Here is a 12,009-nt window from a genome sequence, read left to right as displayed (position 1 = left end):
ATTATTTTTGTAACATGAAATTTTTAACTTTAAATTATATTATTTTGTTTGTGTGTGTACGTTCACTTTTTTTTTCTGACAAAAAGTAAAAAAAAAAACAGGAAAAACTTACTCTTTTTCCCTCTGGATTCTTCGATTCCCTCCTCTTGTACCAAACCCAAAGAATTTGCCGCATTTGAAATTCCATTAAGTACGTCAGAACCTTTTACGTCAAATTTAAATGTGTGAGTCCTCATGAATTTTTCAAATCTGTTAAGAACCATCGTTTCGACATTATCTGATTTTTCATCAAGGGATCTTGGCGCCCCATCGGCAGACTCCGTTTTGACAACTTTAACCCCTAAAACAAAATAAAAAATTTTAATAATAATAATAATAATAAATAAATAAATAAATAAATAAAATAATAAACGAAAGAGCAAAAAAAACAAAAAAAAAAACAATTTTTTTCCGTTAATTTCAAATGATAAAATACGTTAAATATGTATGAACCAATCAAAAAAAAAGAATTTTTCATAGGATGATGACGTCACGTACGAATTTCTGAAAGTACTTTTCGTCACGGAATAATTTGATTGGTCGAAATTTTTTTTGTCGTTCGTAAAGGAAATAATACATTTTTTTTTTTGTTTACGCCGAATCACAAGTTCCTTATTAATTTATTTATTAAAATTTTTAAATAATAATGATAATAATGATGATGATAATGATGATGATTACCTTCGTCTATAACGAACGATTCTCTTTCTCCGAGAGTTTTATCCAAATAAGAAAATAATTTATATTTAAAACACGAGATGGAATCTTTTTTACCGCATTCGGTCATAACGTGACTTAATAAATTGTCCGATTGTCTTCCGGTATCCATTGTCGTTGTCGCCATTGCAATCGTCGTACCGACGAAGAAAATCAATAAAAACCCGCACGTAACGCACTTCATTTTTTTTTTTTAAATTTGACTCGAAAAAAAAACGAAATTTTTTATTTAACTAATTAAACGACGATTAACAAATAAATAAATAAACAAATGAAAAACAGAAAAACAAAAACAACAACAACACTTTCTTGTAGAATCCTCTTTTGACATTTCACGAATTGTTTTTATAGTCAATATACATATTTATTTCTCCCCACTATTATTATTATTTTTTCGTTGTTGTTGTTGTTGTTTTCATTATTATTATTATTATTATTATTATTGTTATTAGTTTTTTTTTTTTCGAAAGGGATTTTAAAAAAGTGGAAGGGGAAATAATACTTTTAATCAGGTTTAAGGATGATATGACCGAACCATAATGCGCAAGAAAAGTTCATCATCATCATTACTTTTACGCTTAATTGCATCGCTTTTTCTCTCTCTCTCTCTCACTCCATTTTTTTTTTTTTACTCTTTTTTCTCTCGTGAAAAAAAAAAAAAAAATTTCACGAATCGTACGTATGCTTTTCCAACGTCCAATTAAATTTTTTTCCGTTGACAAAAAAAAAACTACCCGTCAAAAAAAAAAAAAATAATAATCATAATAATAATAATAATAATAATTTTTTTTATCGTTTCTACGTTTTAAATTTGTTGTTGTTTGTTGTTTGTTACCCTTTTCGCGTAAATATTTTATTATTAAAAATTGAAAAATATCAAACGAAATACTTAAAATTATACAAAAAAAATAACAATTATTATTATTATTATTAGTATTACAATTATTTTTAATTTAAACGACCTCATAATAATAATGATGATGATGATGATGATGATGATGATTATGTTGTATAAAAAAAATTAAAAAGTAGAAAAATACTTTTTTTTTTCGAGGGGGAAATAAAATGAGACAGGAGGTATCATAATGTCATTGTGTCATTGTGTTATCTATCCTCTTATCATTTATATTTTAAAATTTACTTTTTACTTCCTTCCTACCTTTATTAATTATTATTATTATTATTATTATTAATAATTTTATTACTTTGACATTTAAGACATTTAAAAATTTTTTTTTACTTTATATACATATACGATTTATTAGACGGTCATGTGTAATTTTTTAAATGATAACAAATCATGTCTTTAAATATCGTGTCCTTTTTTTTTAAAGTTTTTGACCCCTCGTAACCCCCTCCCCTTTACCCCTTCCGGGTCAACGTAACACATACGAGAAAAGAGAGCCTGTGGTATGATTTTTATTTTTTTTATAAAAACCCACGTGAAAAAAAAAAAAAAAAAACAAAACAAATCGGATGCCATTGTTATTATTTATCGAAGCCTTAAATTTTTCTCGGGGGGAGGGGAAATGAGGGTTAAAGGGGTGGTGGATACGAAAGAAAATTTTAGGTTGAGTACTTAAATAATTACCCCTAACGATTTTTTTTGTTTGATTTTTGTGCTTTGTCGAATCCACTAACGACTACCAACGCACTTTTTTAATTAACCGTCGTCAATCCTTTTTTTTTTTAACATTGATATCATTATCATTATCATCATCATTATTATTATCATACACTCCGAGGCATTTTGTTTTAATGTTCCCGTGATTTTTTTTTTTTTTGTTATACTAAAAGGATTAACGAGTGATTTTTTTTTTATTCCTTTTCTTCTTCACTTTTTTTTCTTTTTAATTGGCCTCGATCATTATTATTATTATTATCATTAATATTATTATTATTACCGAGTGTGTTGTGTTTTTTATTAGCCTGGAAAATGATGCATTCGAAGAGGAGAAGAAGAAAAGAGAAAAAAAATTAGTTAGAGGCTGTGAAATTAAAAATAAGAAAATTTTTCGTTCAAAATTCAGACACCACAAAATTTCTCTTTCTTTAATGATTTTTAATTGGTTAATTTTTTTTGGTAAATCGTCTTCTGCTTTTTTTTCTTCTCTTTCTTTCTGATTACATCTTTTAGCCCTAAAGGTTATGCGTGAAATGCGTAAAGAGTAGAAAAAAAAATTTTATATCGTCTACTTTCCCATTGACTCGGTTTCCTTTAAATAATCTTAACCCCTTTTTAAAAAAAAAAAAAAACAAATCGATGATGACGTCATTAATCTTTTTCTTTTTCTATTCGATCGAAAGGAAAAAATCGGACATGTGACCTTTGTAAAAAAAAATTTCTACTGCTACTACTACTACAAATACATAAACTTTTACTTACGACGCGTGATTTTTCGTTTTGGAATTTAAAAAAAAAAAAAAAATTTTTTTTTATACACGTGACACATAAATTCACGTACCTGAACCTGAATATATAAATAAATTTTTTAAAATTAATAATAATAATAATAAAATAAATTTTTTTTTCCCAGCCTTATTTTTTTTCTCTCTACAAAAACGATTTAATCATCGTTTCATTCATTCATTCATTAATTCGTTCATTCGTTCTTTCGTTCGTTCGTTCATTCATTCATTCATTCATTCATTCAGTCAGTCAGTCAGTCAGTCAGTCATTCAGTCATTCATTCCTTTAAATAATAATAAACAATCGAAACTTTTTATTTTTTCGTAAGCATTATTAAAAAAAGGGCGGAAAATTTTTTGTTTTTTCTTTATTGTTTTAATAATGGCGGCGGCGGCGGTAATAAGCAACAATGGCGGTAGTGACGGCGGTACGAAACGGCGGTAAATTCTTCTTGAAACCTTTTTTTATTCGCGTTAAAAAAAAAAAAAAAAAAAAAAACGATTGTTAAACGTAAAAGTAAAAAAAAAAAAATTTCTATTTTGATCTCATTATAGGATCCGTCGTAACATATATTTTTCTTTTTCTTTTTTTTTATATTCATCGTCTGCTATAAAAACGTGAGTAAAATTTATTTTAAATCCTCCGTGAAAGAATTAACAATAATGTTAATAATAATAATAATAATTTTAACGAATGATGATAATAATAATAAACAATAAATAAATTTAAAAAAGAAAAAAAAAAGGTGTTAATATTTATTATATACGCTACTTTATTTTCATTATTATTATTACTATTACTATTATTATTAATTTCGTTGCAGCCTTTATCCATTATTATTATTATTATTATTATTATTATTATTATTATTATTATTATTATTGATTTTATCGTCGTTGCATTTTTTTAATTAATTTTTTTTTTTTTTAACAAAAATAACACCAAATTCGTTTGCGTTTGTTCGTTTTCCTGTAGGAAAAGTTTTGAGGTTCCAGGTTTTCAGGGGGGAGGGGAGGGGAGCGTTTATAAGGTTCCACGGGAACGCTTTATGAATTTTTTCTCGTATTAGCAGACGATATAAGTTTAAAAACATAAACGTAGGAAAAGAAAAAAAAATGAACGTTTAAAAAGTAGTAAAAAAAAAAAATTATCATCATCATCATCATCATTATCATTTAAGAGTACGAGAATGAAAATTATGTGTTAAATATTATGGAAAGGATGGTTTTAAAGTAGTTAACGAGTTACTGGAATTGAGAATAAGACAGCTGGAAAAGTAATAAAAAAAAAAAAAAAGTTTCAATGATTTAAATAACTGAAAAAAAAAATTTTTTTTTTTTTTTATTGTGATTCGCCATCTTGTCTGACGGAGCAAAAAACTTTTTCACTTAAATGAGAAAAAAAAAAAAAACTTTCTCCGGGAGTGTTCTTCCAGAGTGCTTTTTTTTATACCTACTTGTCACTTTTCTCTCTCTCTCTCAAAACATAAAGTAAAAAAAAAAAAAATTATTCATAACGTGTAATTCAAAAAAAAATGATTTAAATACTCTATGATAAATTCCATAGAGAGAATAATTTTTATCGTATCCCACCGATCCCCTTTTTCAAAAAAAAAAAATTTCCCCACAAAATCCAGTCGTGAAACAACAAATTCCAGTTTCGAAAAAAAACGTACGAAATAATTAAAATTAATAATAATAATAATAATAATGATAATAATAATAATTAACCCACATAAACCACGACGTCATTGTTTTTATGTATATAAATTATGGTCACCCAAATTTTATTATTATCATTATCATTATTATTTATTATTTGAGCAGCACTGAATTTAAATTTAAAAAAAAAAAATTAACATTTTAACTCATTGTTTAAGTACTGTTACTCCAGATAACAGTTAATAATAATAATAATAATAATAATAATAATAATAATAATAATAATAATAGTTATTGTTTAAAAAGAAGAAAAATTTTTTTTTTATTCGTTTGTACGAGGCGGCTTTTTTCTCGTCACAATTTTTTTTTTGTTGTTGTTGTTGTCAACATTTTTTTAAGTGAGACCGCATTTGTTTAATCGATAGTTGATGTTGATCGTTATGAATGGAAAAAATTATCATTATTATTATTATTATTATTATTATTATTATTATTATTATTATTATTATTATTAATATCGGAAAATTTTTTTTAAATAGGAAAATTTTATTTCTCGTTTCGATTATGTAATTTTTTTTAAAATAAAATTTTAATTATTATTAAAAACTTATAAAATATTCCACGTGATGATAATTAACAACGATGATGATGATGATGATAATGATGATGATAATGATGATGATAAAACTCGTTTTTCTCACGATCTAAAACAAACAAACAAGCAAACAAACAAACAAGGAACGAATAAAATAAATGAGAAGAAATTAAAAAAAAAAAAAAATTTTTTTTTTATTTTCACTCATTCCGGTTAAATTGAATTCTTTTCTATTCATGGAAATCGAAAATCATCGGGTGAGGGGAGGGGAGGGGAAGTGGGGAGGGAGGGAAAACAAGTTATAAGAATATAATAGAATATACCGTTAGTTATATTCACGCAGTAATGATGAACGCACGCACGCACGCACTCACACACGCACGCACTTTATGTTGAAGTGTGGTCGTGAAGAAAAATAAGTCGGCGGGTTTTTTTTACTTTATTTTATCATCGTCCGACGACAAACGCAACAAACAACAACAACAATCAAACTCTACTTTTCCCTTCTTCTTCATCTCAAAAAAAAAAGAAAAAAAATGGGACAGGAACAAGTTGTTGTTGTTGTTGTTTTTTTTTTTTTTTTCCAAGAATGAATGACCCGTGGACATTTACTCACATATATATCTAGGTCACACACTTTCCACCGTACAATTTATTATCATCATCATCATCATCATCATCATCATCATCATTATTATTATTATTATTATAATCATCATCAATTCGAATATATTATTTATTTATTTATAAATAAATAACCGTCTGCGTTCCCTTTCAGTTTATTTTTATTTTGTATTGTTTTTTTATTTTTGTTAAAATCATATAGTGCCCTCACCACCACTACCATCACCACCGCCACCCCCATTTGGACGCCATTTTAATTTTTTTTTCATGACGAAAAAACAAAAAAAGTTTACCGAGTCGTTGACATCATTTAAATTAAATTATGTGTAAATTTGAAGGGTTTCGCATTTATTAAAAAAACCTTTTTTCCATTACTTTCAACCTTTTTATCGCCTCCCCTTTTTACCTCTCCCTCCCCTCCCATCTCTCTGTCTCTCTTTTAATTTATGATATTTGATTTAAAACGGGTAATTAATTAATTAATATTTTTCGTCACCTTGTTTTAATTTTCGTCGAAAAAAAGGTTTAGAAAATGGGTCGCTATTAAAAAAAAAATTTTTTTTTTATTTTACACCCTTTTACACATGTGCGTAAGTAATAATAATAATAATAATAATAATAATAATAATTATAATAATAATAATAATAATAATAAATAAAGTTTTTTTTTTAAATAAGAAAAAAACGCGGGAAAGTTATTAACGTGACTCGACATATCATCATCGACATCATTTTCATTATTATTATTCGTTAAAAAAATTATTATTATTATTATTTTCTTTCTTTCTTATCACGTTATTGTTGTATTTATGTTAGTCGTAATAATAATAATAATAATAATAATAATAATAATAATAAATTAAATGATTTTATCTCGTATTCACCAAAGGTCAATTTAGAAAAAGAAAAAAACTGTGAAATCAATATAATAGAAAATAAAAGTCGTAAAAAAAAAAAATTAAAAAGTAATACAGGTCAACGAAATAGGATGTATCGATTGCCAAAAAAAAATTATTTATTTATTTATTTATTAATTATTAATTTAAACGACCCGACAACCAAAAAAAAACAACAAAAAACAACACAACACAAAAAAAACACAAAAAAACAACAAAAAAAAGTTGTTTTTTTGTGTGTTTTTCGTTGGAAAATACACGAATATTAAAGACGTAATAAAATAATAATAATAATAATAATAATAATAATAATAATAATAATAATAATAATAATAATAATAATAATAATAATAATTTTTCACTCGTTTCGTTTAAAAAAAAAATATTAAACGATAGGATTTGTCGGTTAATTTAAAAAAAAAAAATTTCGTCGTGGCAGAAGGTCGGTCGGTATTGAACTTGTGCTATGAATATTTTTGTTAATTTCACGAGACCACACCGCGATAATCCAAATTCTTTTACTTGTTCCACTTACATTTAAATTTGAATAAAAAAGAAAAAACGAAAATTCTTTTACATATCTTTTGTTTTTTTATATATTAAATTTATATATTTAAAAATAATAATAATAATAATAATAATAAGTTTTAGAAAGTAATTATTAATAATATAAATTATTTTATAATTTGTTTAACTATCGTAATTATTTTATTTACAAATGTATTTTTTTTAAATCTATTTGCCCTATTATTGTTATTATTATTTAGTATCATTATTATTATTATCGTTTAATGTTGGTTTTAGAAAAATGATTAATTAATTACGCGAATTTTTCGATTAAAATTTATTTCGAAAAACAATTTTTCGATTAAAATTTATTTCGAAAAACAATTTTTCTTTTTTTCTTTTTTTTTCCCCCCTCCTTCGAATATTTCGTTTGTTTGTTTGTTTGTTTGTCCGTAACACATCACATGAATTATTTAGTATACCGTTTACGTTTTTAATATTTTATCTTCATGAGAAAGGTTATAATAATTATTAAAATGGCGTTCGAAAAAGAGTGGAATAAATAATCTCAAAGGTTTTCATTTCCCAAAGGCTTTACTTTTGTATTTTTCCTTTTTTTTTTTGTTGGCTACGGTTATTTTTCTTTTTTTTTTTTTTTTAAATTAAAGTTATTCATATTTATATGACTTACCAAGAGTAAAAAAAATTAATAAAAATTACTCATATTTATTTAATTATGATTTAAAAACTAAAGTAAAATTTGTTTAAAAAAAAAAAAGAAAAAAAAACGTGGAACATGATAGAACAAAGATTTTCGTCTGATTGTTTATAAAAAGAAAACGTCACTAGCGACACCTATAAATTTTTTATAGAACTATTTTAAAAACTATGAATACCTGATTCTTTGAAATAGTTTCTAAAAATTCCGATAGGTGGTGTTTTTTCCCCTCGTTTTTGATGAAATGATCAATCACACGCATAGAATAAATAAATTTTAAATAAACGTGGAAAAAGAAACGTGGATAAAGATTTTAAAAAAAAAAAAATGGCGGAGGGGAACTTGATCAAATATTAGAAAAATTAATATTTATGTTTTACATTCGTTAAAAAATAAAACAGACTAAAAAAAGTATTAAAAAAAAATGCATGAACGAATCGCATTAATTTATTATTTTATCAAATCCATAAAAAAAAATTTTTCTCTCTTTAAAAATCATTCGATTATCCGCCGCCATTTTGTTTTGTCATTTTAATATGCGAATGAATGAAAATCGTTAAGAAAATTTAAAGAAAAAAAATTATGTAAAAATGCAAAAACGCCGAGTAAAAATATTAATTAATTATTTTATATAGTGACAAAAAAAAATGTTCTTCTGCTATAAATAATTATTTTATCATTACATAATAATAATAATGATCAGAAAAGCGTAATAAATAATTTATAAATAAAATTAAATTATTAACCGTTTTAATAAGAAAACGAATTCAAAAAAAAAATTGAAAGAGAGAGAGAAAAATTTATTTTTATGATAATTAATTAAATTAATTATTAAAAAAAATATATCGCTGTAAAAAAAATAATGATAATAATAATAATAATAATAATAATAATAATAATAATAATAAATTTTATTTCAAAAAAATAAAAATTAAAAAAAAATGAAGACGTCATGTTAAATTTTTTTAACGTTTTAATCAAATTTTAATGTTTTTTACGTTTGTGAACGTCGAAAAATTCGTGGCATCAGAATAAAAGATAAAGAAAAAATTGAAAAGTTTGTTATAATTTTTCATCGTGACAGTAATTATGAAAAATGCTTTTAAAAAAATTTTTTTTTACGGTTCGGTCAGTTACAAACAAACATTTTTCATTAATTTTTTAGTTTCCCTTCTCCTCGCCTCCCCCCGACTCGAAACAAAACAAAAAAAATAAATTGAAACCGAAAAACAAGAAGTGGAAGGTAGGAAGAGAGGAGGAAAGAGGGGGAGGGAGAGGGAAGGAAAAAACAATTCATAATTGTGGGAGGGTAAAAAAAAATTCAAAACGAAATATAAAAAAATAACAACAACAACAGAAAAAACTTCAAAAAAAAAAAAAGTTTTAACGCATTTAGTAATAATAAAAATCAAAATGGCGTCCGAAATTCGGTGATTTAAAAACAAAAAAAACTCCGTCGTCACCTCATCGATAACACACTCTTTACTAAAATTATACATAATAATCAAATCAATCATCATCCTGTCACGTGCCCCCCCGTTTGTGTTTGTTTTTGTAACGTTTTTTTTTCTTTCATAGTTATTATCATTATTAAAATTTAAATAATAATGATAATAATAATAATGCACTCGAATTGATTGTTTTATCGATTTGTCGTCGACCAAACGAGTATCGATTATTTTCGTAAAAGAAAAATTTTTTAATAGGGTAAATTAATAACGTGGGGGCACGTGTGACAATTCATTATTAAATTTAAAAAAAAAAAACTTTTTTCTTACCTGAAATTTACCATCAGAATAATAATTAATAATAATAATAATGATAATAAAATTAATTATTATTTTAAAATGGTGACGTATATTTAATTATAACCGTCGTTTATTTAAAAAAAAAAAAATTTAATAAATAAAAATTATGACGTATGATGACGTCAACAACGTATTTACGATAAAAGTTTAACATTTACATATAAAAATATTTATGCGAGTTTGTCGTTTGTTTAATTTTCATATTCATTTATTTTTTTTTTTTGTCAAATATACGATCTAAGACAATTTTATTCAAATGCGTATTTTTTGTTTGTCGTTTGTAGTTTCGAATTAAAAAAAAAAAAATAATAATAATAATGATAAAAATTTGAATATGTGTTTATTATTTACGTATTTATATATATATGAACATGTTATGTATTTATATTATTTTACATAATTATACTTTGTGTCATTTTGTTTTAAATGGCAGTTTGAATCGTGTCGTGAATAATAATGATAATGATAGTGATAATAATAATAATAATAATTTCGATGGGAACAAAAAAAAACTTTCCGGTCGAAAGCTGCCCTCGAAATTTATTTTAAAAAAAAAAAATTTTTTTTTTTTTTTGGGGAGCGTTTTTCATTATCATTATCATATATTATGTATGCATGTATTAATAAATTATAAATAAATAAAATATAATAATAATAATAAATAATGTGTTTTGATTTCGTTGGCATCTGATAACCGTTCCAAAGAAGGTATCGGTCGATAATTAAACTAAATACTAAAGAGGTAAAAAAAAAAAAGAAAAAAAAATTTTTTTTTTAAAGTATGAAAATTAATTTTTTGGTATGTACGATCTGTAAGCCATGTTGTGAGCATCGTGTTTTCCAACATCCGTAGCACTTCTTCCCCAACCTGAACTGTATGAATCGTGTCCGCCGCCACCACCACCGTGACCATGTTCAACATGTTCGACGTGACTATGAGTGTGATGTGGTTGCGCGACGACCTAAACAAGAATAAAAAAAAACAATGAAAATTTTTGTTCCCTCCCCCCGATTAATTAATAATTAATAGGAAATCGTACCTCGTAAGTCACGTGTTTTTCTTGATGGAAAAGTTTTTTCAAACCGATGATGGCTGCTAAGAGTAATGCGAGTTTAGCAACGACCAAAGCTTTACCAACGAGTAACGCCAATCCTTTGAGTGCCAATGCACCAGCCATTCCAGCTTTCATTGCCATCAATGCAAGTATGCCACCCATTCCTTTGTTTTTTTTCCTACCTGTAATAAACAATAATTAAATCGTGTCATTAGAAAATTAATAAATATACCTGTTAAACAAGTATTCCGGTTATAAAAATTTTATTTATTTCCGTAAGGTAAAAAATAAATAGATTTTCAATATTAGAAAAAATACGCATTAAAAAAAAAAAAGAAAAACTCGTTCGTCTTGTTTGTTCGTTGGAATTTAATCAAACAAACAACCTTTCTCTTAATATCACTATCATTATTATTATTATTATTTTCACTCGAAGCAGACGACGAATAGATTTTTACAAAAACAATATTTTTTTTTTACGAATAGAATCTCATGCGTATACTTAAACCCGGTTTAAATAATTTCATTTTTATTTCCATTTTTTCAGTTGTTGTTGTTGTTGTTGTTATCGCGGTTGTTGGTTGTTGTATTTTTTCGCGACAAAAAAATTTTCACAGCTAGAAGCATCAAACCGATTTAATATGACAGATTATTTAAGTAAGTTGTTGTAAAAGTAGAGCGTAAAAATTTTAGATAATTACATCTGTGAGTAATAACTGAGTACCGAATTAAAAAAAAGATGATAATAATAATAATAATAAAACGTTTCGGGGAATAAACGTGGAATTAGAGGAAAAAAGAAAAAACAACGTTTCGGGGAGAGGGGGGGGTGTTTTTTCTATAAAAACAACAAACCTTCGAAATTATCTGGTGAAATTTTATTGAGCGACATTGCCAAATTTAAATTTCCGTTAGAATCCGGATTTGACGTGATAACAGCTTCCATCGATGGAATCAAACGAAGTTTCAATGACCTTGA

The 12,009-nt window shown here is 25.2% G+C and overlaps 2 protein-coding genes across 2 annotated transcripts in view; both read right to left on the bottom strand.

The window, feature by feature from the left end:
- The window catches only part of Phum_PHUM026170 (uncharacterized protein), a gene marked incomplete at both ends in the record, with an annotated part of 2,872 nt that extends 1,932 nt beyond the window's left edge, over window positions 1-940 (bottom strand). The window contains 2 exons of the mRNA XM_002422935.1: window positions 113-340; window positions 721-940. Of these exons, the coding sequence (XP_002422980.1) occupies window positions 113-340; window positions 721-940 (448 nt within the window). The remainder of the gene's footprint in view (window positions 1-112; window positions 341-720) is intronic.
- A 9,823-nt stretch (window positions 941-10,763) lies between these two features.
- Phum_PHUM026160 (uncharacterized protein) overlaps window positions 10,764-12,009 on the bottom strand; it is a gene marked incomplete at both ends in the record, with an annotated part of 2,189 nt that continues 943 nt past the window's right edge. Inside the window, 3 exons of the mRNA XM_002422934.1 lie at window positions 10,764-10,937; window positions 11,016-11,212; window positions 11,886-11,969. Coding sequence (XP_002422979.1) covers window positions 10,764-10,937; window positions 11,016-11,212; window positions 11,886-11,969 — 455 coding nt within the window. The remainder of the gene's footprint in view (window positions 10,938-11,015; window positions 11,213-11,885; window positions 11,970-12,009) is intronic.

This window comes from Pediculus humanus, genomic scaffold, assembly GCF_000006295.1.
Source record: "Pediculus humanus corporis 1103172107382 genomic scaffold, whole genome shotgun sequence".
Lineage (NCBI taxonomy): Eukaryota > Metazoa > Arthropoda > Insecta > Psocodea > Pediculidae > Pediculus > Pediculus humanus.
The sequence above is the reverse complement of the archived record's forward strand: the minus strand, read 5'-3'. Positions and strand labels throughout refer to the sequence as shown.